This window comes from Hemitrygon akajei, chromosome 27 (genome assembly GCF_048418815.1).
Source record: "Hemitrygon akajei chromosome 27, sHemAka1.3, whole genome shotgun sequence".
NCBI lineage: Eukaryota > Metazoa > Chordata > Chondrichthyes > Myliobatiformes > Dasyatidae > Hemitrygon > Hemitrygon akajei.
Genome location: NC_133150.1, coordinates 44,626,657 through 44,653,947, shown reverse-complemented (window position 1 = coordinate 44,653,947; position 27,291 = coordinate 44,626,657). Strand labels below are relative to the sequence as shown.

Sequence of the window (27,291 nt, the reverse complement as noted above, 5' to 3'; positions counted from 1 at the left end):
GCCAAAGAGCCAGCAAAACTTCTCCTTGTAGAAGAGGAGATCAAAGGGCGTTTGGACCCTCAGATCTGTTTGGTGGGAACACACACAAGTCTTGTGGATGGAGTGCACTGGCTCACAACTGATCCATCCGTCCCATTGGAGTGAGTCTGCAGATCGCACATTGGCCTCACGATCCTCCTCAGAATCCCCCCGGCTACCTCTTCTGGAGTGTTGAGCGTGCCCAATGCTTTCTCTCAAAAGCTGGTAGATGAGACTAGACTCCTGCTTTGAGCAGGTTGAAGACTCAAAACACAAGAGATTCTGCAGATGCTGGAAACCTTGAGCCACACACACAAAATGCTGGACGAACTCAGCAGGTCAGGCAGCGTCCATGGAGAGGAATAAACAGTCGAAGTTTCGTGCTGAGACGCTTCTTCAGTCACCTGTTTATCCCCCTCAATAGGTGCTGCCTGATAGGCCAAGTTCCTCTAGCGGGTTGAAAATCCAACTTTGCTGTGTTCTGTCACCGTGGGGAAAATTATTGCCCTTCTCCATGCCTTGTGGCTCATTGGGTGGCAACCTTGTTGTTTCTGTAGTGTTTCTCTGTTTTTTTTTTACGAGGCCGAGTTGCTAGTTCGACGCTCAATCCAACACGGATGGGAAGTGTTCTGGACCCAGTTGAATTTGAACCCGAGACCTTGAAGTCCGGTGCAGATGCCACCTCACCACCTCACCAGCTGCTCTGGGGTAGAAGAGACCCTTCTAACCTGCAGAGTTAAACTGATTCTCACGCATATGTGGCTGGCTCTTCACAAGGCCCATTTGACAATTCCTGTCTTCAATTTGCATTAGATTATTTCTGAAATTGTCGCGTTCTCTGGCTCCGAGCCTTTAGCTTTTATGAAGTAGATCGGGAGCTCATTATAGCTCTCTTCCCAGGGAGCCCGGAATATTCTCAGTCCGTTGCGTCCATGGCTACCTTCTGCATGCTTCTTGCTCTGGTCCTCCTGTCAGGACAATTTCACGGCTGGTTGCTAACGTATTTCTGCCATCTCTCAGATATAATGTTGCTCCTTAAGGACCCTCACCATCTGGGACATGCCCTCTTCTCATTACTACCATCAAGGAGGAAGTGCAGGAGCCACACTCAATGATTTAGGAATAGTTTCTTCCCCTCTGCCATTCGATTCCTGAACTCGTGATACCTTTTTTTTTTGCACTATTTATTTATTTTGGTCTTTATAATAACTTCCTGTCTTTACACAGTAGTGCTGCCACAAAAGAACAGGGTATTACACAGTGACTAGCCTGATTCTGAGATTGATTGATTGAAGCAGTCATGCCTGTCTTTAACCAGGAGGAGCACTGCGCCTACGTTAGCTTGCCCTACGTGATGTGGTGTTTAACTGTGTGCACATCCTGGCTGCTTCTCCTGTTCCGCCCTCGTCCAGACTCTGCTCCCCATGTCCCACCACGGACCATGTTCTGCCCAATAACCCACTCAGTTTTACAAAGCAAAAAGCCTCCAGGGCCTGCGTTGTGGAGAGGGGCCGCAAAAACGTACAGCACAGAAATAGGCCCCTCGGGCCATCCAGTTCAAACTGTTCCCAGCATCCTCCCTGCTGGTGTTAACGTTCAAACAGCAAACACAAGAATTCCTTTTGTCTTAACAACTTTACTTTCTCTATCCATGTTTAGTACACAATTCCGCCATTTTCTTACCCACAGTTCCCCCTGTCACCTTCGTGCACGTGCCCATAAATGGGAAATTGCGCATTCCAGCTAAACGCTTATATTGCCCAAATGAACGGAGCTCAACAGCTAGTCCCACTTTCCCATCATATCTTCCATTATCCAAATGACCTCTTAAATGTTACAACTGTACCTGTCTCGACCACTTCCTCTGGCAGCTCACTCCAAGTACCCTCTACCCCGTGTGTATAGATACCTCTCGGTTCGGCTAGCGGCTAACTATAGGGGATGATAGCCCCCGGCCCGACCAAACGCAAGAAATCTCGTTTGGGTGGATGCCGTGCGATGTGTCCCCTGTTACAAACAGTACAGAATATGCGATTAAACGATTGAGCTTTGTATTTCTTAATTAGACTGTTTGGTTAGTAAAGAAACTAAAAAAGGGCCCATTCTCATGAAACACTCTAATGCGCAAATGTTGGAGCTCACCGATAAGGCCGTTCATCCACCATTGACCTCCTCCGATCGTCACTGACCTTTGGACCCTCGCTCCAAGTCCACTCCATCTGGTGGTCTACCAACTCTCTCCATTCGCATCTTCTCTCCTCATCTCTCCCTGGCAAAAAACCGCAAAATCGCTGCTCGCAGGCACGCAAGAAAGAACAACATAACGCTCATTGGCTAACATGCCCCTTTATCTCCAGCCATAACCCAAACATTGCTGCTATGGAGAAACCATTACCTTGGCAGTGGAACATTACAGGGAAGCCATGACATTAGCAATGAAACCTTACAGCCTGTGACATAGAGATGTCACCTCTCGTGGGGGTGGCATGGTAGTGTAGTGGTTAGCACTCCACTTTATAGTACAGGCGACCCGGGTTCAATTCCCGCCCGCTGCCTGCAATGAGTTTGTCCGTCCTCCCCGTCACCGTGTGGGTTTACTCTGGGTGTTCTGGTTTCCTCAAAGTTCAAAGTACATTTATTATCAAAGTATTTATACATTATACGACCTTGAGATTTGTCTCCTTGTGGGCAGCCCTGAAACAAAGAAAACCCAAAATAACCCATGTACTTTAAAAAAAAGAGAGACCGTTGAATACCCAATGTGCAGAGAGAAAAAGAAACACATTATGCAAGCAAATAGCATTCTGAACTAAAGCTGGCAAAGAGAGTCTCATTGTTCAGTGATCATGGAGCAGTGATCTGAACTGGCTTGTCTCTTACCTTGGGGCCCTGATACCCTGACCTTTTCATTCTGGCCCAACACCTAAATCATCGACCTGACATCGGGTTCAATCGTCTCGGTGGGCTGTGGGACCTGGATGCCACTGCCTCGATTCAGCCTGTAACCGACCTCTCCGACTTGGCACGGCGCTCGAGTGTCCGACCAAACATCAAGGTCAGTCGAACTGGTACAGGCTGGAGCCTGGACATTGTCACCTCGATTTGGCCTTTGGCACGGCGCTTAAAACGATCGAACCTTCGGTCGTCTTCGCTGTCAGTGACAAGTCCGCTGCCTCGCCTCGGTTCTGCCACGTTGCCTCCTAGTCCACAGGGAAGTTACAGATAATCACTTGCGATGGTCGTTTGCAGGAAAAGTGTGGTTGGCAAAGTATTCGGTTGTTTTCCTTGTTTCGTTAGCCACCAGCCAGCAGTCGCTGAGATTAACCAGCACCAAATTAAACCAGAGTGGTGACAGTCCAAAGACGTACTGGGTGGTAGGTTAATTAGTCATTGTAAATTGTCCCGTGATAGGGCCAGGGTTAAACTGGGGGATTGCTGGAATGTGTGGCTTGAAGGGCCAGAAGACCCTATTCAGTGCTCTATCTTAATAAATAAAAAATAGATAACCGTTAATCTTATCAGGTACCAGGGTAGATACTAATCTGGACCTTGGATAGATCAGACAGGACCTTATGGAGAGGCAGGGCAGGTTCGAGGGGCTGATTCAATACGTCCATTGAGAATCAGCCTAAAATGTGGACTGTCTATTCCCCTCCATAGCTGCTGCCAGTACAGCACAGGAACAGGCCCTTCAGCCCACAGTGTTGTGCAGAACCAGCTAAAAAGTAATTCAACCCACCCCCCCCCCAAGACTAATCCCTCCTATGTACACAATGTCCATCTGCCTCCATCTTCCTCACATTCTCGTGCTTATCCAAACGTCTTTTAAAAGCCTTTAACGTATTGCCTCTACCAGTCCATTCCAGGCATCCACCACACTCTGGGTAAAAAAAACTTACCCCTCACATCCCCACTGAAACTACCCCCTCTCACCTTCAACTCATGCCCTCTGGTATTAGACATTTCAACCCTGGGAAACAGATACTCCCTGTCTACTCCATCTGTGTAATCTTACAAACCTCTATCAGGCTCCCCTCAGCCTCCGTCGCTCCTGAGAAAACAACTCAAGTTTATCCAGCGTCTCGTGATAGCACACGCCCTCTAAACCAGGCAGCGTCCTGGTGAACCCCTCCAGTACATTCACCAAAGCCACAACATCCTCCCTATAGTGGGACAACCAGATGTGGCCTAGCCAGAGTTTTATAAAGTTGTGACATAACCTCTGGCATTTTGAACTCCGTGCCTTGACCAATAAAAACAAGCATCTATAAACTTTCTCAATCACCCTATTGACCTGTGGAGCCACGCTCACCAACATTTTGTGCGTGTTGTTCTGGATTTCCGTCATCTGCAGAATCTCTCGTGTTTATGATTGAGGGGCCGAATGGTCAATTTCTGCTGCCTGGTTTTCGTGTGAGGATTTCAGAAGAGGAGAAAACTGACCGAAGTATGAACCGTAACAGAGCCCAGCTGGGTAATAAGGTTCCTGCAGCTCAGTTCTCACTTTGGAATTGTCGCTGTCCCTCTGTGCAGATTTCTGTTGAAGCCTGGGTCTGAGATCTGTGTTCACCTTCTGCAAACTTCAGAATGGGGGATCGGTCACTCCGGCGGCAGTAACGACCCACGTCACCCCGAGGAAGGCTTGCTCCTGCTCTGTCGCACGAGCTGACTCCACCCTGTTTGTGATCTTTAGGGGGCAGACTCCATGCTGGGCAAGAAGATTCGAGGGGACGTAGGAGTGAACTGGAAAAAGCACGTGCCTGGAGGCAAGAGGCCGGAGAATCGCTTTCCCACCAAAGGCAAGGAGATCAGTAAGGTGAGTTTGTTTCAGTGATGTTCTGTTTTCTGTTTGGTGCTGTATAGACACATTGCTAGACCAGCGTGTTTCCTATTTTCCAAAAGCTCCCTTTTGGAAAACCCTATTGGGGTATTAAAGGAAAAACCCCATTCCATCTTGAAGTATTTTCTCCCGAGCAGTTAATCTGATCAACTATTCTTTTACACCCCCACCACACCCCACCCCATCTATTACCCCCATTACTGCACTGTAAACACTTCTAACCACTTTTTATTATGCAGTTTACATCTCTGTGTGGCCACTTTATTAGGTACACCTGCTCATTAATGCAGAGTCTTAATCACCCAATCATGTGGCAGCAACTCAATGCATAAAAGCATGCAGATGTAGTCAAGAGGTTCAAACATCCAAACATCAGAATGTGGAAGAAGTGTGATCCAAGTGACTTTGACCATGGACTGATTGTTGGTGCCAGACGGGGTGGTTCGAGTATTCTGGGATTTCCATGTAAAACAGGGAATGGTGCGAGACACAAATAAACAACATCCAGTGAGCGGTAGTCCTGTGGGTGAAAATGCCGTGTTAATGAGAGAGGGGAGAGGAGAACAGCCAGACTGGATCAAGCTGACAGGAAGGTGACAGTAAGTCAAATAACCATGGTGTGCAAATGAACCTCTCTGATTGCACAACATGTCGAACCTTGAAGTGGACGGGCCACAGCAGCAGAAGACCATGAACATAGACTCAGTAGGGACTGGACATACCTGGTAAACTGGTCACTGAGGGTATATACTAGCATTTGTGCACATTTTATTGCATATCCGTCCTTTAACCCCTAACTTTATATTTTATATAATTCTTTATAGTTTGAACCCTAACCAAAAGGCGATTAAAGTTGACCTTTGATTGTCCTTGAAGGTTCTCATGTGAGCCGATGTGCAGTGGGAAGCTCTAGTCTGCACGCCTGTTCCACGCACCATGCAGAAGTTCAGCGGCGTGATCTAGTTTGCTGACCGTTCAATGTTAATGTGAGTTTTCTCCCTTTTAAAAAAAAGACTTGCCAGGATCTAGTCTGTGTCCAGTCCAGCTTCTGCAGTGGAACGTTCCGGAATGCTGCTTGTGTGGTGGCTTTGCATAAGGACGACCGTGAGCTTTGACCCCAGTCTGACCTCTGACCCAGGGTACCTGTACACTTCCAGGAACGGCAAATACCAACCAGGCCAGTTTCAGCCCTGAGGGGTCAAACTGAGGTATCAAGGTCAAACTCAATGTATTATGAAAGTGTGTAAATGTCACCGTATACTGTACTACCCTGAGATTCATTTTCTTGCAGGCATTTACAGGAAACTAAAGAAATAGAATTAAATTTATGAAAATCTATACATGACATCAGGGTTGACCATGGATGCTGTGTCCAAGCTGTCTAGATATACAAGCTGGTGCAGTATGATATGGAGAACAAGCTGTTGCCCATGTAGCAGGCTCCCTCTCACCATGCATCTGTTGAATCCAAAGGAACAGCGGAGACCGATACAGTTTGGTACCAGCAGCTTCACAAGAGTTGCCAGTCTGCGTTGAACTCAACGTAGGGCTGCATTATGGACACCAGCTCTGGATTTTTCTCTTCTGTTTTACTCCTGAAGCCTTCCCCATGAGTGGGTCCAGCCACAAGGCAGCAGAGGTTTGAGATCAGAGTTTTCCTTCTCCTTAATGAGCTGCCAACTATGGCCGACGAGCCCCATCTGCCCGAAGCAACTGGTTTTAAGGCACCAGAAACCCGCCTTTGCCCCTTGTGCCAGTAGAAACGGTTCCACTAGGCTTATATCTAAGCCACAGGTGAAATCCAGGAGCAGGACGTGACTGTCAGAGGTGCACGCCATTGGGAGCGTTTAATAGGTAGTGGGAACTAATCCCTTTACCACTCCAGCAATAACAATCTTAAGGAACCAAACTCTATAGAGAAACAAAAACAACTAATGTGCAAAGTAAATCAAACTGCAAATAAAAAGTAAATAATACTGAGAACTTAAGTTGTGGAATCACTGAAAGTGAGTGTGTAGGTTGTGGAATCAGTTCCGTGTTGAGGTGAGTGAAGGTATCCATATTGGTTCAGGAGCCTGATGGTCGCAGGCTAATAACTGTTCCTGAACCTGGTGGTGTGGGACCTAAGGTTCTTTGTCTTCCAAGCCACTGGTAGCGGCAAGAAGGGAGCACGGCCTGTGTTTATGATTGAGGGGCCGAATGGTCAATTTCTGCTGCCTGGTTTTCGTGTGAGGATTTCAGAAGAGGTGAAAACTGACTGAAGTATGAACCGTAACAGAGCCCAGCTGGGTAATAAGGTTCCTGCAGCTCAGTTCTGACTTTGGAATTGTCGCTGTCCCTCTGTGCAGACTTCTATTGAAGCCTGGGTCTGAGATCTGTGTTTACCTTCTGCAAACTTCAGAATGGGGGAATCGGTCACTCCGGCGGCAGTAACGACCCACGTCACCCCGAGGAAGGCTTGCTCCTGCTCTGTCACACGAGCTGACTCCACCCTGTTTGTGATCTTTAGGTGGCAGACTCTGTGCTGGAGAAGGAGAAGATTCGAGGGGACGCAGGAGTGAACTGGAAAAAGCACGTGCCAGGAGGCAAGAGGCCGGAGAATCGCTTTCCCACCAAAGGCGAGGAGATCAGTAAGGTGAGATTGTTTTAGTGATGATCTGTTTTCTGTTTGGTGCTGTATAGACACATTGCTAGACCAGTGTGTGAGCAACTATTCTATTAGAACCCCCTCACCTCACCCCTCTATCTATTACCCTGATAACTGCAGTGTAAACACTTCTTACCACTTTTTATTATGCAGTTTACATCTCTGTGGCCACATTATTAGGTATACTTGCTCATTAATGCAAAGTGTTAATCAGCCAATCATGTGGCAGCAACTCAATGCATAAAAGCATGCAGATGTGGTCAAGAGGTTCAAACATCCAAACATCAGAATGAGGAAGAAGTGTGATCCAAGTGACTTTGACCATGGACTGATTGTTGGTGCCAGATGGGGTGGTTCGAGTATCCTGGGATTTCCATGTAAAACAGGGAATGGTGCGAGACACAAAATAAACAACATCCAGTGAGCGGTAGTGCTGTGGGTGAAAATGCCGTGTTAATGAGAGAGGGGAGAGGAGAACAGCCAGACTGGATCAAGCTGACAGGAAGGCGACAGTAAGTCAAATAACCATGGTGTGCAAATGTATCTCTCTGATTGCACAACATGTCGAACCTTGAAGTGGACGGGCCACAGCAGCAGAAGACCACGAACATAGACTCAGTAGGGACTGGACATACCTGGTAAACTGATCACTGAGGGTATATACTAGCATTTGTGCACATTTTATTCCATATCCGTCCTTTAACCCCTAACTTTATATTTTATATAATTCTTTATAGTTTGAACCCTAACCAACGCACCACAGCAAGTTGTGTAAATGTAAAAGGTGATTAAAGTTGACCTTTGATTGTCCTTGAAGGTTCTCATGTGAACCGAGGTGCAGTGGGAAGCTCTAGTCTGCACGCCCGTTCCACGCACCATGCAGAAGTTCAGCGGCGTGATCTAGTTTGCTGACCTTTCTATGTTAATGTGAGTTTTCTCCATTTTTTAAAAAAAAAGACTTGCCAGGATCTAGTCTGTGTCCAGTCCAGCTTCTGCAGTGGAACGTTCCGGAATGCTGCTTGTGTGGTGGCTTTGCATAAGGACGACCCTGAGCTTCGGCCCCAGTCTGACCTCTGACCCAGGGTACCTGTGCACTTCCAGGAACGGCAAATACCAACCAGGCCAGTTTCAGCCCTGAGGGGTCAAACTGAGGTATCAAGGTCAAACTCAATGTATTATGAAAGTATGTAAATGTCACCATATACTGTACTACCCTGAGATTCATTTTCTTGTAGGCATTTACAGGAAAATAAAGAAATAGAATTGAATTTATGAAAACCTATACATGACATCAGGGTTGACCATGGATGCTGTGTCCAAGCTGTCTAGATATACAAGCTGGTGCAGTATGATATGGAGAGCAAGCTGTTGCCCATGTAGCAGGCTCCCTCTCACCATGCATCTGTTGAATCCAAAGGAACAGCGGAGACCGATACAGTTTGGTACCAGCAGCTTCACAAGAGTTGCCAGTCTGAGTTGAACTCAACGTAGGACTGCATTATGGACACCAGCTCTGGATTTTTCCCTTCTGTTTTACTCCTGAAGCCTTCCCCATGAGTGGGTCCAGCCGCAAGGCAGCAGAGGTTTGAGATCAGAGTTTTCCTTCTCCTTAATGAGCTGCCAACTATGGCCGACGAGCCCCATCTGCCCAAAGCAACTGGTTTCTAAGGCACCAGAAACTCGCCTTTGCCCCTTGTGCCAGTAGAAACGGTTCCACCGGGCTTATATCTAAGCCACAGGTGAAATCCAGAAGCAGGACGTGACTGTCAGAGGCGCACGCCATTGGGAGCGTTTAATAGGTAGTGGGAACTTATCCCATTACCACCCCGGCAATAACAACCTTAAGGAACCAAACTCTATAGAGAAACAAAAACAACTAATGTGCAAAGTAAATCAAACTGCAAATAAAAAGTAAATAATACTGAGAACTTAAGCTGTGGAGTCACTGAAAGCAGCGTGTGAGCAACTATTCTATTAGAACCCCCCCCTCCACCTCACCCCTCTATCTATTACCCCCATCACTGCGCAGTAAACACTTCTTACCACTTTTTATAATGCAGCTTACATCTCTGTGGCTACTTTATTAGGTACACCTGCTCATTAATGCAACGTGTTAATCAGCCAATCATGAGGCAGCAACTCAATGCATTAAAGAATGCAGAAATGGTCATGAGGTTCAGTTGTTGTTCAGACCAAACATCAGAATGGGGAAGAAGTGTGATCTAAGTGACTTTGACCGTGGACTGATTGTTGGTGCCAGACGGGGTGGTTCGAGTATCCTGGGATTTCCATGTAAAACAGGGAATGGTGCGAGACACAAAATAAACAACATCCAGTGAGCGGTAGTCCTGTGGGTGAAAATGCCGTGTTAATGGGAGAGGGGAGAGGAGAACGTCCAGACTGGATCAAGCTGACAGGATGGCGACAGTAAGTCAAATAACCATTGTGTGCAAAAGAACCTCTCTGATTGCACAACATGTCGAACCTTGAAGTGGACGGGCCACAGCAGCAGAAGACCACGAACATAGACTTAGTGGCCACTTTGTTAGGGACCGGACATACCTGGTAAACTGGTCACTGAGGGTATATATTGGCATTTGTGTATTCTTGCACATCTTATTCCATATCTGTCCTTTAGCCTCAAATGTTATATTTTATATAATTCTTTATTCTTTATAATTTGAGAAAAAATGTTTTGTTGTACATTGAGCCCTAACAAGATTCAAGATTCAAAAGATTCTAAAACTTTATTGTCATTCGAACCGTACATCAGCTCTGCAGGGCTGAATGAGACAGCATTTCCCAGGAGCAGTGCAATCATAACATAACAAACGCAACACTAAATAATAAACATAACAATAAATAGTAAAACATGTCAGTTAAAAACAAGTTATAAGTGTCCAGTGCAAGTTAAAAGTGTCCAAAGCAGAGTCAGGTAGAGCAGCTATTTAGCAGTCTGTCTGCCTGTGGGAGGAAGCAGTTTAGTAGCCTTGTGGTTTTTGTTTTGATGCTCCTGTAACGTTTGCCTGATGGCAGAAGAACAAACAGTTCATGGAGAGGGTGTGAGGGGTCTTTAATAATGTACCGTGTCTTCTGGAGGCATCAACTCTGAAAGAGGTCTTGAACAGAAGGTAGGGAGACCCCAATAACCTTCTCTGCTCCCCTAACCACCCTCTGCAAGGCTTTTTTGTCGGCAGCACTGCAGCTGGAGTAGCAGGTTGTGATGGAAAAGGTCAGCACACTCTCAACCACGCCTCTGTAGAATGTAGTTAAGATGTTAGTGGGGAGTGATGCTTGTTTAAGCTTCCTCAGAAAGTGCAATCTCTGCTGGGCCTGTTTCGCAATCCCATTGGTTTTCCTGGACCAGGAGAGATTGTCCGAGATCTGCACCCCAAGGAACTTGATGTTTTCCATTCTCTCCACTGTGGAGCTGCTGATGCTGAGGGGTGTGTGCTCAGGCTGAGACCATCTGAAATCGACGATCATCTCCTTGGTTTTGGTGACATTAAGCATCAAGTTGTTGTCACTGCACCAGCTCTCTAGGTGTTTGACCTCCTCCCTGTACATTGTTTCATCATTTTTGCTGATGAGCCCCACCACTGTGGTATCATCAGCAAATTTAATGATCAGGTTCCCCTTGAATCTGGCTGCACAGTCATGTGTTAGCAGTGTAAACAGCAATGGGCTGAGCACACAGCCGTGTGGGGATCCAGTGCTCAGTGTGATGGAGTCAGAGATGTTCCTGCCAACACGGACTGACTGTGGTCTCTCTGTCACGAAATCCAGAATCCAGCGACACATGGCAGTGTTAAGGCCAAGCAGCGACAGTTTCTCCACTAGTCTCCGCGGGATGATGGTATTGAACGCTGAACTGAAATCAATGTACAGGATTCTGGTATAAGTGTTGTAACAACGCACCACAGCAAGTTGTGTAAATGTAAAAGGCGGTTAAAGTTGACCTTTGATTGTCCTTGAAGGTTCTCATGTGAACCGAGGTGCAGTGGGAATCTCTAGTCTGCACGCCCGTTCCACGCACCATGCAGAAGTTCAGCGGCGTGATCTAGTTTGCTGACCGCTCTATGTTAATGTGAGTTTTCTCTGTTTTAAAAAATGACTTGCCAGGATCTAGTCTGTGTGCAGTCCAGCTTCTGCAGTGGAACGTTCCGGAATGCTGCTTGTGTGGTGGCTTTGCATAAGGACGACCCTGAGCTTCGGCCCCAGCCTGACCTCTGACCCAGGGTACCTGTACACTTCCAGGAATGGCAAATACCAACCAGGCCAGTTTCAGCCCTGAGGGGTCAAACTGAGGTATCAAGGTCAAACTCAATGTATTATGAAAGTATGTAAATGTCACCGTATACTGTACTACCCTGTGATTCATTTTCTTGTAGGCATTTACAGGAAAATAAAGAAATAGAATTAAATTTATGAAAATCTATACATGACATCAGGGTTGACCATGGATGCTGTGTCCAAGCTGTCTAGATATACAAGCTGGTGCAGTATGATATGGAGAACAAGCTGTTGCCCATGTAGCAAGCTCCCTCTCACCATGCATCTGTTGAATCCAAAGGAACAGCGGAGACCGATACAGTTTGGTACCAGCAGCTTCACAAGAGTTGCCAGTCTGAGTTGAACTCAACGTAGGACTGCATTATGGACACCAGCTCTGGATTTTTCCCTTCTGTTTTACTCCCGAAGCCTTCCCCATGAGTGGGTCCAGCCACAAGGCAGCAGAGGTTTGAGATCAGAGTTTTCCTTCTCCTTAATGAGCTGCCATCTATGGCCGACGAGCCCCATCTGCCCAAAGCAACTGGTTTTAAGGCACCAGTAACCCGCCTTTGCCCCTTGTGCCAGTAGAAACGGTTCCACCGAGCTTATATCTAAGCCACAGGTGAAATCCAGGAGCAGGACGTGACTGTCAGAGGCGCACGCCATTGGGAGCGTTTAATAGGTAGTGGGAACTTATCCCATTACCACCCCGGCAATAACAATCTTAAGGAACCAAACTCTATAGAGAAACAAAAACAACTAATGTGCAAAGTAAATCAAACTCTGCAAATAAACAGTAAATAATACTGAGAACTTGTGGAATCACTGAAAGTGAGTGTGTAGGTTGTGGAATCAGTTCCATGTTGAGGTGAGTGAAGGTATCCATATTGGTTCAGGAGCCTGATGGTCGCAGGCTAATAACTGTTCCTGAACCTGGTGGTGTGGGACCTAAGGTTTTTTGTCTTCCAAGCCACTGGTAGCGGCAAGAAGGGAGCACGGCCTGTGTTTATGATTGAGGGGCCGAATGGTCAATTTCTGCTGCGTGGTTTTCGTGTGAGGATTTCAGAAGAGGAGAAAACTGACCAAAGTATGAACCGTAACAGAGCCCAGCTGGGTAATAAGGTTCCTGCAGCTCAGTTCTGACTTTGGAATTGTCGCTGTCCCTCTGTGCAGACTTCTATTGAAGCCTGGGTCTGAGATCTGTGTTCACCTTCTGCAAACTTCAGAATGGGGGGATCGGTCACTCCGGCGGCAGTAACGACCCACGTCACCCCGAGGAAGGCTTGCTCCTGCTCTGTCGCACGAGCTGACTCCACCCTGTTTGTGATCTTTAGGGGGCAGACTCTGTGCTGCAGAAGGAGAAGATTCGAGGGGACGCAGCAGTGAACTGGAAAAAGCACATGCCAGGTGGCAAGAGGCCGGAGAATTGCTTTCCCACCAAAGGCGAGGAGATCAGTAAGGTGAGTTTGTTTCAGTGATGTTCTGTTTTCTGTTTGGTGCTGTATAGACACATTGCTAGACCAGCGTGTGAGCAACTATTCTATTAGAACCCCTCACCTCACTCCTCTATCTATTACCCTGATAACTGCACTGTAAACACTTCTTAACCACTTTTTATTATGCAGCTTACATCACTGTGGCCACATTATTAGGTACACTTGCTCATTAATGCAAAGTGTTAATCAGCCAATCACGTGGCAGCAACTCAATGCATAAAAGCATGCAGATGTGGTCAAGAGGTTCAAACAGCCAAACATCAGAATGAGAAAGAAGTGTGATCCAAGTGACTTTGACCATGGACTGATTGTTGGTGCCAGACGGGGTGGTTCGAGTATCCTGGGATTTCCATGTAAAACAGGGAATGGTGCGAGACACAAAATAAACAACATCCAGTGAGCGGTAGTCCTGTGGGTGAAAATGCCGTGTTAATGGGAGAGGGGAGAGGAGAACGTCCAGACTGGATCAAGCTGACAAGATAGCGACAGTTAAGTGAAATAACTTTAGTGTGGAAATGAACCTCTCTGATTGCACAACATGTCGAACGTTGAAGCGGACGGGCCACAGCAGCTGAAGACCACGAACATAGACTCAGTAGGGACTGGACATACCTGGTAAACTGGTCACTGAGGGTATATACTAGCAACTGTGCACATTTTATTCCCTATCCGTCCTTTAACCCCTAACTTTATATTTTATATAATTCTTTATAGGTTGAACCCCAACCAATGCACCACAGCAAGTTGTGTAAATGTAAAAAGCATTTAAAGTTGACCTTTGATTGTCCTTAAAGGTTCTCATGTGAGCCGATGTGCAGTGGGAAGCTCTAGTCTGCACACCCGTTCCACGCACCATGCAGAAGTTCAGCGGCGTGATCTAGTTTGCTGACCGTTCTATGTTAATGTGAGTTTTCTCTGTTTTAAAAAAAAAAAGACTTGCCAGGATCTAGTCTGTGTCCAGTCCAGCTTCTGCAGTGGAACGTTCCCGAATGCTGCTTGTGTGGTGGCTTTGCATAAGGACGACCCTGAGCTTCGGCCCCAGTCTGACCTCTGACCCAGGGTACCTGTACACTTCCAGGAACTGCAAATACCAACCAGGCCAGTTTCAGCCCTGAGGGGTCAAACTGAGGTATCAAGGTCAAACTCAATGTATTATGAAAGTATGTAAATGTCACCGTATACTGTACTACCCTGTGATTCATTTTCTTGTAGGTATTTACAGGAAAATAAAGAAATAGAATTAAATTTATGAAAATCTATACATGACATCAGGGTCGACCATGGGTGCTGTGTCCAAGCTGTCTAGATATACAAGCTGGTGCAGTATGATATGGAGAACAAGCTGTTGCCCATGTAGCAAGCTCCCTCTCACCATGCATCTGTTGAATCCAAAGGAACAGCGGAGACCGATACAGTTTGGTACCAGCAGCTTCACAAGAGTTGCCAGTCTGCATTGAACTCAACATAGGACTGCATTATGGACACCAGCTCTGGATTTTTCCCTTCTGTTTTACTCCTGAAGCCTTCCCCATGAGTGGGTCCAGCCACAAGGCAGCAGAGGTTTGAGATCAGAGTTTTCCTTCTCCTTAATGAGCTGCCAACTATGGCCGACGAGCCCCATATGCCCGATGCAACTGGTTTTAAGGCACCAGTAACCCGCCTTTGCCCCTTGTGCCAGTAGAAACGGTTCCACCGGGCTTATATCTAAGCCACAGGTGAAATCCAGGATCAGGACGTGACTGTCAGAGGCGCACGCCATTGGGAGCGTTTAATAGGTAGTGGGAACTTATCCCATTACCACCCCGGCAATAACAACCTTAAGGAACCAAACTCTATGGAGAAACAAAAACAACGAATGTGCAAAGTAGATCAAACTCTGCAAATAAACGGTAAATAATACTGACAACTTGTGGAGTCACTGAAAGTGAGTGTGTAGGTTGTGGAATCAGTTCCGTGTTGAGATGAGTGAAGATATCCATATTGGTTCAGGAGCCTGATGGTCGCAGGCTAATAGCTGTTCCTGAACCCGGTGGTGTGGGACCTAAGGTTCTTTGTCTTCCAAGCCACTGGTAGCGGCAAGAAGGGAGCACGGCCTGTGTTTATGATTGAGGGGCCGAATGGTCAATTTCTGCTGCATGGTTTTCGTGTGAGGATTTAAGAAGAGAAGAAATCCAACCAAAGTATGAACCGTAACAGAGCCCAGCTGGGTAATAAGGTTCCTGCAGCTCAGTTCTCACTTTGGAATTGTCGCTGTCCCTCTGTGCAGATTTCTATTGAAGCCTGGGTCTGAGATCTGTGTTTACCTTCTGCAAACTTCAGAATGGGGGATCGGTCACTCCGGCGGCAGTAACGACCCACGTCACCCCGAGGAAGGCTTGCTCCTGCTCTGTCGCACGAGCTGACTCCACCCTGTTTGTGATTTTTAGGTGGCAGACTCTGTGCTGGAGAAGGAGAAGATTCGAGGGGACGCAGGAGTGAACTGGAAAAAGCACGTGCCAGGAGGCAAGAGGCCGGAGAATCGCTTTCCCACTAAAGGCGAGGAGATCAGTAAGGTGAGTTTGTTTCAGTGATGTTCTGTTTTCTGTTTGGTGCTGTATAGACACATTGCTAGACCAGCGTGTGAGCAACTATTCTATTAGAACCCCCTCACCTCACTCCTCTATCTATTACCCCGAAAACTGCACTGTAAACACTTCTTACCACTTTTTATTATGCAGCTTACATCTCTGTGGACAAATTAATAGGTATACTTGCTCATTAATGCAAAGTGTTAATCAGCCAATCATGTGGCAGCAACTCAATGCATAAAAGCATGCAGATGTGGTCAAGAGGTTCAAACATCCAAACATCAGAATGAGAAGGAAGTGTGTTCCAAGTGACTTTGACCATGGACTGATTGTAGGTGCCAGACGGGGTGGTTCGAGTATCCTGGGATTTCCATGTAAAACAGGGAATGGTGCGAGACACAAAATAAACAACATCCAGTGAGCGGTAGTCCTGTGGGTGAAAATGCCGTGTTAATGGGAGAGGGGAGAGGAGAACGTCCAGACTGGATCAAGCTGACAAGATAGCGACAGTTAAGTGAAATAACTTTAGTGTGGAAATGAACCTCTCTGATTGCACAACATGTCGAACCTTGAAGTGGACGGGCCACAGCAGCAGAAGACCACGAACATAGACTCAGTAGGGACTGGACATACCTGGTAAACTGGTCACTGAGGGTATATACTAGCAACTGTGCACATTTTATTCCATATCCGTCCTTTAACCCCTAACTTTATATTTTATATAATTCTTTATAGTTTGAACCCTAACCAACGCACCACAGCAAGTTGTGTTAATGTAAAAAGCGTTTAAAGTTGACCTTTGATTGTCCTTGAAGGTTCTCACGTGAACCGAGGTGCAGTGGGAAGCTCTAGTCTGCACGCCTGTTCCACGCACCATGCAGAAGTTCAGCGGCGTGATCTAGTTTGCTGACCATTCTATGTTAATGTGAGTTTTCTCCCTTTTTAAAAAAAAGACTTGCCAGGATCTAGTCTGTGTCCAGTCCAGCTTCTGCAGTGGAACGTTCCGGAATGCAGCTTGTGTGGTGGCTTTGCATAAGGACGACCCTGAGCTTCGGCCCCAGCCTGACCTCTGACCCAGGGTACCTGTACACTTCCAGGAACGGCAAATACCAACCAGGCCAGTTTCAGCCCTGAGGGGTCAAACTGAGGTATCAAGGTCAAACTCAATGTATTATGAAAGTATGTAAATGTCACCATATACTGTACTACCCTGTGATTCATTTCTTGTAGGCATTTACAGGAAAATAAAGAAATAGAATTAAATTTATGAAAATCTGTACATGACATCAGGGTTGACCATGGATGCTGTGTCCAAGTTGTCTAGATATACAAGCTGGTGCAGTATGATATGGAGAGCAAGCTGTTGCCCATGTAGCAGGCTCCCTCTCACCATGCATCTGTTGAATCCAAAGGAACAGCGGAGACCGATACAGTTTGGTACCAGCAGCTTCACAAGAGTTTCAAGTCTGCGTTGAACTCAACATAGGACTGCAGTAGGGATTCCAGCTCTGGATTTTTTCCTTCTGTTTTACTCCTGAAGCCTTCCCCATGAGTGGGTCCAGCCACAAGGCAGCAGAGGTTTGAGATCAGAGTTTTCCTTCTCCTTAATGAGCTGCCAACTATGGCCGACGAGCCTCATCTGCCCGAAGCATCTGGTTTTAAGGCACCAGTAACCCGCCTTTGCCCCTTGTGCCAGTAGAAACGGTTCCACCGAGTTTATACCTAAGCCACAGGTGAAATCCAGGAGCAGGACGTGACTGTCAGAGGTGCACGCCATTGGGAGCGTTTAATAGGTAGTGGGAACTTATCCCATTACCACCCCGGCAATAACAATCTTAAGGAACCAAACTCTATAGAGAAACAAAAACAACTAATGTGCAAAGTAAATCAAACTCTGCAAATAAACAGTAAATAATACTGAGAACTTGTGGAATCACTGAAAGTGAGTGTGTAGGTTGTGGAATCAGTTCCATGTTGAGGTGAGTGAAGGTATCCATATAGGTTCAGGAGCCTGATGGTCGCAGGCTAATAGCTGTTCCTGAACCTGGTGGTGTGGGACCTAAGGTTTTTTGTCTTCCAAGACACTGGTAGCGGCAAGAAGGGAGCACGGCCTGTGTTTATGATTGAGGGGCCGAATGGTCAATTTCTGCTGCATGGTTTTCGTGTGAGGATTTCAGAAGAGGAGAAAACTGACCAAAGTATGAACCGTAACAGAGCCCAGCTGGGTAATAAGGTTCCTGCAGCTCAGTTCTCACTTTGGAATTGTCGCTGTCCCTCTGTGCAGACTTCTATTGAAGCCTGGGTCTGAGATCTGTGTTCACCTTCTGCAAACTTCAGAATGGGGGATCGGTCACTCCGGCGGCAGTAACGACCCACGTCACCCCGTGGAAGGCTTGCTCCTGCTCTGTCGCACGAGCTGACTCCACCCTGTTTGTGATTTTTAGGTGGCAGACTCTGTTCTGGACAAGGAGAAGATTCAAGGGAACGCAGGAGTGAACTGGAAAAAGCACGTGCCAGGAGGCAAGAGGCCGGAGAATCGCTTTCCCACCAAAGGCGAGGAGATCAGTAAGGTGAGTTTGTTTCAGTGATGTTCTGTTTTCTGTTTGGTGCTGTATAGACACATTGCTAGACCAACGTGTGAGCAACTATTCTATTAGAACCCCTCACCTCATGCCTCTATCTATTACCCTGATAACTGCACTGTAAACACTTCTTAACCACTTTTTATTATGCAGCTTACATCTCTGTGGCCACATTATTAGGTACACTTGCTCATTAATGCAAATTGTTAATCAGCCAATCACGTGGCAGCAACTCAATGCATAAAAGCATGCAGATGTGGTCAAGAGGTTCAAACATCCAAACATCAGAATGAGAAAGAAGTGTGATCCAAGTGACTTTGACCATGGACTGATTGTTGGTGCCAGACGGGGTGGTTCGAGTATCCTGGGATTTCCATGTAAAACAGGGAATGGTGCGAGACACAAAATAAACAACATCCAGTGAGCGGTAGTCCTGTGGGTGAAAATGCCGTGTTAATGGGAGAGGGGAGAGGAGAACGTCCAGTCTGGATCAAGCTGACAGGAAGGTGACAGTAAGTCAAATAACCATGGTGTGCAAATGAACCTCTCTGAATGCACAACATGTCGAACCTTGAAGTGGACGGGCCACAGCAGCAGAAGACCACGAACATAGACTCAGTAGGGACTGGACATACCTGGTAAACTGGTCACTGAGGGTATATACTAGCATTTGTGCACATTTTATTCCATATCCGTCCTTTAACCCCTAACTTTATATTTTATATAATTCTTTATAGTTTGAACCCTAACCAACGCACCACAGCAAGTTGTGTAAATGTAAAAGGCAATTGAAGTTGCCCTTTGATTGTCCTTGAAGGTTCTCATGTGAACCGAGGTGCAGTGGGAAGCTCTAGTCTGAACGCCCGTTCCACGCACCATGCAGAAGTTCAGCAGTGTGATCTAGTTTGCTGACCGTTCTATGTTAATGTGAGTTTTCTCCCTTTTTTAAAAAAAAGGACTTGCCAGAATCTAGTCTGTGTGCAGTCCAGCTTCTGCAGTGGAACGTTCCGGAATGCTGCTTGTGTGGTGGCTTTGCATAAGGACGACCCTGAGCTTTGGCCCCAGTCTGACCTCTGACCTAGGGTACCTGTACATTTCCAGGAAGGGCAAATACCAACCAGGCCAGTTTCAGCCCTGAGGGGTCAATGGTATCAAGGTCAAAGTCAAAGTAAATGTATTATCCAAGTATGTAAATGTCACCGTATACTGTTATACCATGAGATTCATTTTCTTGCAGGTATTTACAGGAAAATAAAGAAATAGAATTGAATTTATGAAAACCTATACATGACATCAGGGTTGACCATGGATGCTGTGTCCAAGCTGTCTAGATATACAAGCTGGTGCAGTATGATATGGAGAGCAAGCTGTTGCCCATGTAGCAAGCTCACTCTCATTACACATCTGATGAATCCGAAGGGTGACTTGGATAGGTTAGGTGAGTGGGCAAATTCATGACAGATGCAATTTAATGTGGATAAATGTGAGGTTATCCACTTTGGTTGCAAGAACAGGAAAACAGGTTATTATCTGAACGGTGGCCGATTAGGAAAAGGGGAGATGCATCGAGACCTGGGTGTCATTGTACACCAGTCATTGAAGGCGGGCATGCAGGTACAGCAGGCGGTGAAAAAGGCAAATGGTATGTTGGCATTCATAGCAAAAGGATTTGAGTACAGGAGCAGGGAGGTTCTACTGCAGTTGTACAAGGCCTTGGTGAGACTGCACCTAGAATGTTGTGTGCAGTTTTGGTCCCCTAATCTGAAGAAAGACATTCTTGCCATAGAGGGAGTACAGAGAAGGTTCACCAGATTGATTCCTGGGATGGCAGGACTTTCATATGAAGAAAGACTGGATCAACTAGGCTTATACTCACTGGAATTTAGAAGATTGAGGGGGGATCTTATTGAAAAGTATAAAATTCTAAAGGGATTGGACAGGCTAGATGCAGGAAGATTGTTTCCAATGTTGGGGAAGTCCAGAACGAGGGGTCACAGTTTAAGGATAAAGGGGAAGCCTTTTAGGACCAAGATGAGGAAAAACTTCTTCACACAGAGAGTGGTGAATCTGTGGAATTCTCTGCCACAGGAAACAGTTGAGGCTGATTCATTGGCTATATTTAAGAGGAAGTTAGATATGGCCCTTGTGGCTAAAGGGATCAGGGGGTATGGAGAGAAAGCAGGTACAGGGTTCTGAGTTGGATGATCAGCCATGATCATACTGAATGGTGGTGTAGGCTCGAAGGGCCGAATGGCCTACTGCACCTATTTTCTATGTTTCTATGTTTCTGAAGGAATGGCGGAGAACGATATTGTTTGGTGGCAGTAATGTTGCAGGAGTTGCCAGTCAGCATTGAACTCAACATAGGACTCATTAGGGACTCCAGCTCTGGTTTTTTCCCTTCTGTTTTACTCCGGAAGCCTTCCCAGTGAGTGGGTACAGCCACAAGGCAGTGGAGGTTTGAGATCAGAGCTTTTCTTCTCCTGGATGAGCTGCCAACCATGACCGACGAGTCCCATCTGCCCGAAGCAACTGATTTTAAGGGCCAGTAGCCTGCCTTTGCCCCTTCTCCTGTCAGTAGAAACGGTTCCACGGGGTTAGTAGCTAAGCCACAGGTGAAGGCCAGGAGCAGGACTTGACTGTCAGAGACAGACGCCATTGGTAGCGTTTACTAGGTAGTGGGAGTTTGTTCCCATTGCCACCCCTGGCTGTAATAACCTGAAGGAACCAAACTATACATAAACAAACACAAACAACCAATGTGCAAAGTAAATCAAACTGCAAATAAAAAGTAAATAATACTGAGAACTTAAGTTGTGGAGTCACTGAAAGTGAGTGTGTAGGTTGTGGAATCAGTTCCGTGTTGAGGTGAGTGAAGGTATCCATATTGGTTCAGGAGCCTGATGGTCGCAGGCTAATAGCTGTTCCTGAACCTGGTGGTGTGGGACCTGAGGTTCTTTGTCTTCCAAGCCACTGGTAGCGGCAAGAAGGGAGCACGGCCTGTGTTTATGATTGAGGGGCCGAATGGTCAATATCTGCTGCCTGGTTTTCGTGTGAGGATTTCAGAAGAGGTGAAAACTGACTGAAGTATGAACCGTAACAGAGCCCAGCTGGGTAATAAGGTTCCTGCAGCTCAGTTCTCACTTTGGAATTGTCGCTGTCCCTCTGTGCAGATTTCTATTGAAGCCTGGGTCTGAGATCTGTGTTTACCTTCTGCAAACTTCAGAATGGGGGATCGGTCACTCCGGCGGCAGTAACGACCCACGTCACCCCGAGGAAGGCTTGCTCCTGCTCTTTCGCACGAGCTGACTCCACCCTGTTTGTGATTTTTAGGGGGCAGACTCTGTGCTGGAGAAGGAGAAGATTCAAGGGAACGAAGCAGTGAACTGGAAAAAGCACGGGCCAGGAGGCAAGAGGCCGGAGAATTGCTTTCCCACTAAAGGCGAGGAGATCAGTAAGGTGAGTTTGTTTCAGTGATGTTCTGTTTTCTGTTTGGTGCTGTATAGACACATTGCTAGACCAACATGTTTCCTATTAACTTTTCCAAAAGCTCCCTTTTCAAAAGCCCTATTGGGGTATTAAAACAAAAACCTCATTCCATCTTGAAGTATTTTCTCCTGAGCGGTTAATCTGATCAACTATTCTATTAGACCCTCACCCCACCCCACCCCTTTACCTATTACCCCTGTCACTGCACTGTAAACACTTTTAACCACTTTTTATAATGCAGTTTCCATCTCTGTGTGGCCACTTTATTAGGTACACCTGCTCATTAATGCAAACTCTAAATCGGCCAATCAAGTAGCAGCAACTCAATGCATAAAAGCATGCAGATGTGGTCAAGAGGTTCAAACATCCAAACATCAGAATGTGGAAGAAGTGTGATCCAGGTGACTTTGACCATGGACTGATTGTTGGTGCCAGTCAGGGTGGTTTGAGTATCCTGGGATTTCCATGTAAAACAGGGAATGGTGCGAGACACAAAATAAACAACATCCAGTGAGCGGTAGTCCTGTGGGTGAAAATGCCGTGTTAATGAGAGAGGGGAGAGGAGAACAGCCAGACTGGATCAAGCTGACAGGAAGGTGACAGTAAGTCAAATAACCATGGTGTGCAAATGTATCTCTCTGATTGCACAACATGTCGAATCTTGAAGTGGACGGGCCACAGCAGCAGAAGACCACGAACATAGACTCAGTAGGGACTGGACATACCTGGTAAACTGGTCACTGAGGGTATATACTAGCATTTGTGCACATTTTATTCCATATCCGTCCTTTAACCCCTAACTTTATATTTTATATAATTCTTTATAGTTTGGCAAAAGATGTTTTTTGTTGTACGTTGAACCCTAACCAACGCACCATAGCAAGTTGTGTAAATGTAAAAAGCGGTTAAAGTTGACCTTTGATTGTCCTTAAAGGTTCTCATGTGAACCAAGGTGCAGTGGGAAGCTCTAGTCTGCACGCCCGTTCCACGCACCATGCAGAAGTTCAGCGGTGTGATCTAGTTTGCTGACCGCTCTATGTTAATGTGAGTTTTCTCTGTTTAAAAAAAAAGACTTGCCAGGATCTAGTCTGTGTCCAGTCCAGCTTCTGCAGTGGAACGTTCCCGAATGCTGCTTGTGTGGTGGCTTTGCATAAGGACGACCCTGAGCTTCGGCCCCAGTCTGACCTCTGACCCAGGGTACCTGTACACTTCCAGGAACGGCAAAGACCAACCAGGCCAGTTTCAGCCCTGAGGGGTCAAACTGAGGTATCAAGGTCAAAGTCAAAGTATTATCCAAGTATGTAAATGTCACCGTATACTGTACTACCCTGAGATTCATTTTCTTGCAGGCATTTACAGGAAAATTAAAAAAAAAAAGGAATTTATTAAAATCTATACAGGACATCAGGGTTGACCATGGATGCTGTGTCCAAGCTGTCTAGATATACAAGCTGGTGCAGTATGATATGGAGAACAAGCTGTTGCCCATGTAGCAAGCTCCCTCTCACCATGCATCTGTTGAATCCAAAGGAACAGCGGAGACCGATACAGTTTGGTACCAGCAGCTTCACAAGAGTTGCCAGTCTGCGTTGAACTCAACAGAGGTCTGCATTACGGGACAGCAGCTCTGGATTTTTCCCTTCTGTTTTACTCCTGAAGCCTTCCCCATGAGTGGGTCCAGCCACAAGGCAGCAGAGGTTTGAGATCAGAGTTCTCCTTCTCCTAGATGTGCTGCCAACCACGGCTGATGAGCCCCATCTGCCTGAAGCGACTGGTTTTAAGGCGCCAGTAACTCGCCTTTGCCCCTTCTGCCAGTAGAAATGGTTCCGCCGGGCTTATATCTAAGCCACACGTGAAATCCAGGAGCAGGACTTGACTGTCAGAGACACACGCCATTGGTAGCATTTACGAGGTAGTGGGAGTTTGTTCCCATTGCCACCCCTGGCTGTAATAACCTGAAGGAACCAAACTCTATACGTAAACAAACACAAACAGCCAATGTGCAAAGTAAATCAAACTGCAAATAAAAAGTAAATAATACTGAGAACTTAAGTTGTGGAGTCACTGAAAGTGAGTGTGTAGGTTGTGGAATCAGTTCCGTGTTGAGGTGAGTGAAGGTATCCATATTGGTTCAGGAGCCTGATGGTCGCAGGCTAATAGCTGTTCCTGAACCTGGTGGTGTGGGACCTGAGGTTCTTTGTCTTCCAAGCCACTGGTAGCGGCAAGAAGGGAGCACGGCCTGGATGGTGGGACCCTTGTTGACGGATGCTACTTTCTTGTAGCAGTGCTCCTTGTGGATCTGCTCAGTGGTGGGCTTTGCCTGTGATGGACTGGGCTGTGTCCATCACTTTCTGTAGACTCTTCCATTCTTGGGTGTTGGTGTTTCCATATCAGGCCGTGATGCGACTGGTCAGGTTACTCTCCACTGAGCCTCTAGAGAAGTTTGTCAAAGTTTTAGACGACAAGCTGAATTTACGCAAACTTCTAAGAAGGTATGTGCTGTCTTTGTCGTGGCACTAAAGGCTGATTTATACTTGTGCGTACGGGCCACACCGCAGCCTACGCCGTAGCCCTGATTTTCACTTCTGCGTCGCTCTATGCTGTAGCGAGCATGCGTTGGTGTGCGTCAAAACGCTAGTTGGCGGCGGAGTTTCTATGCCAGTGTGTTGAGTTTCTTCGTGAGAGACATTTCGATTTTCGCATGTCGGCAGGTAGATTTGACGATTTGGTTCATCTATTTCGCATCGGTGTACAGACATGGCGGAGAAGAAGCAACCGGAAATGCGATGCTGCCAAGCGGACCAATCACAGTTGTTGCTGTTTGCTTCACCGCGATGCGTGAGTGAGTTTTTTTGGACAGGTGCACGTCACCCTACAGCGTAGGGTATGGCGTAGATGCGACGCCAAGTATAAATCAGCCTTTACGTGCTGGTCTCAGGAAAGGATAATGCCGAGGAATCTAAAGCTACTGACCCTCTCCACCTCGGATCCTTGAATGAGGACTGGCTCACGGACCTCCCGCTTCCTCCTCCTGTAATTGATAATCAGCTCCTTGGTTTTGCAGAGTGCAGAGTGCAAGGTTGTTGTGGCACCATTCAACCAGATTTTCAATCTTCTTTTAGTTTGGGAAGTTAAAAGAACTTTAAGGAAGCACTGCATTCTTCCCTTCTTGGACACCTGGAGCACAAGAGAGTGGTAGGTGGATATACTCTGATGTAGTTTCACAAGGTTTAAATTTCAAACGCACAGTAAACCTCATAAAGGTTCACAACGGAGCCTCAGGCAGAGGATGATATGTAATCCTATTTTTAAAAAATCAGCCTATAAATCTGAAAATTATATCCTGTATTTTGAAGAAAGAATGAAAGATCAAAGATCAACTTTATTTGCCGGATACGTTTACACGTATTAGGAATTTGCTGTGGTGATTTGGCGTGACAGGCAACAAAAAAATCCAACATTATAAAGAATAAGGAATTACATTAAAAAAATAAACAGAAGTTAAAGCACAGATATGGAATGAAATGCTTAAGGAAATCACTGTCCTAATGACATACTTACCTGTATTTAAATTCTTAATCTGGCCTGAAAAACTTCTAAATCTCATTGAGAAGCGATCTGTCGGGATCAGAGAGAGGAGCCCTTTGAGAATCTTAGCGTTTTCTTAAAGTTGTCGGAGCTTTTGTCATTTTGTTCAAAGTTCAAAGTAACTGTATTATCAAAGTACGTATGTCACCATGCATGACCTTGAGATTCATTTTCTTGCGGGCATTCACAGAACAAGGAAGTAGAACAGAATCAATGAAAAGCTACTCACAGAAGGACTGACAAGCAGTCGATGTGCAAAATAATTTATGCAAATACAAAAATACTAATAATAATAACCAGGTTTCGAGTCAGAGTCCTACAAATTATGCCATGACTGCTTCATTATCACAGACAGGACAATCCATGATAGCCATCTGGATATAATATTACAGGATAAACAAGCTAGAACAACTTACTTAATGGATATAGACATTCTAAACCACTCAACATACAGAAATCAGTAAGTGAAACACACCAGAAATATGCTGCATTAAAAGAGGAAATTGAAAGACTATGGAACATGAAAAGGGTATACATTGTCCCAATAGTAATACCTACAACTGGTATCATCCCAAAGTCAATACTCAATAGCATTAAACAATTAGGCCTACACAACAATATTTATGTAAATTTCCAGAAAGCCACAATACAAAACACCGCTAGAATAGTCCGAAAGTTCCTTGCAATTGAGAAACGAGTGTGCTAGGTTATGCCTGTACCTCAGGTTTTATCAGCTTGAGCTGAGAAAAGATAATAAACAAAAAAATACTGAGAACATGAGTTGTAAAGTCTTTGAAAGTGAGCCTGTAGGTTGTGGAATCAGTTCAGCGTTGAGGTGAGTGAAGTTATCCACGCCGGTTCAGGAGATTGATAATTGTAAGGTGGTGTGGGACTTAAGCTCCTCTACCTGACGGTAGCATTGAGAAGAGAGAATGACCTGGATAGTGGGGTCCTTGATGATTGACTGACATTAAAATGATTTCTGCCTGCTCTTGAAACAGCTGTCAGAATAGCTCCCTCCATTTTCCTCTCAATCAATGCCGGCAATTATCTTAGCGATGCAAATTAACATCGCCCATCTACACTCAAGGATACAACTAAGGCTTTTGCAAAATTTTCTCAGAATTTAACTCCTTTAGTCCGTGCATGCACAGGTAAAACATACTTGCAGCAGCATCTCAAGCACGTAGCGTCACATAAGCATGGCACACAAGAAAAAAAGAATAGAAATTACACAGAAGTTTTTCAAGAATGAATATAAATAGAACAGAAAAGCAAGGCCCATTTTAGAGCAATGTGATCAAAGTGGACATACTTTAGCTAAACTGTAGTGATTAGGGTAGTGAAGGTTTCTTCGAGAATCTAATAGTTGAAAGGAAGTTGCTGTTCTTGGCAGCTTCTTGGTGAATCGCTTCTGCAACTTGAGGACCTGCTGGTAAATCTGAGTCAGCAGGAGAGTAAGGGCTGAATGGCCTTCCTGCTTCTGACCCTTGTGCTCTTCTGAAATGCAGTGCTAGGGTGGTAATGGGTAGATTACCTGTTTTGTGCTGTGTGTGGGGGATGAGTCTAAATTCTCTCTCTCACTCTCTCACTCCCATCCCAGAAAAGGGAATCTCACAAGAGCACAGGGAACATCAGAGACGGTGGACAGCACTCGAGTAGATTCAGCAGTTCCGGCTCAACGGCTGGGAGCACTGGTTGGGGAAGTGAACCCAGAGGTGGCAGATGCTAACCTTTGCTGCAGAGGGTTGTAAGCTCAGCCAGCTCCTCTGTGGGCATTTTCACAAGGCTG

General features: G+C 46.1%; 1 protein-coding gene across 1 annotated transcript in view; it reads left to right on the top strand.

Moving 5' to 3' along the window:
• The window catches only part of LOC140717067 (uncharacterized), a 48,196-nt gene that overhangs the window by 12,827 nt on the left and 8,078 nt on the right, over positions 1–27,291 (top strand). The window contains exons 6-11 of the mRNA XM_073030250.1: positions 4,712–4,834; positions 7,368–7,493; positions 13,112–13,237; positions 15,700–15,825; positions 18,285–18,410; positions 21,756–21,881. Coding sequence (XP_072886351.1) covers positions 4,712–4,834; positions 7,368–7,493; positions 13,112–13,237; positions 15,700–15,825; positions 18,285–18,410; positions 21,756–21,881 — 753 coding nt within the window. The remainder of the gene's footprint in view (positions 1–4,711; positions 4,835–7,367; positions 7,494–13,111; positions 13,238–15,699; positions 15,826–18,284; positions 18,411–21,755; positions 21,882–27,291) is intronic.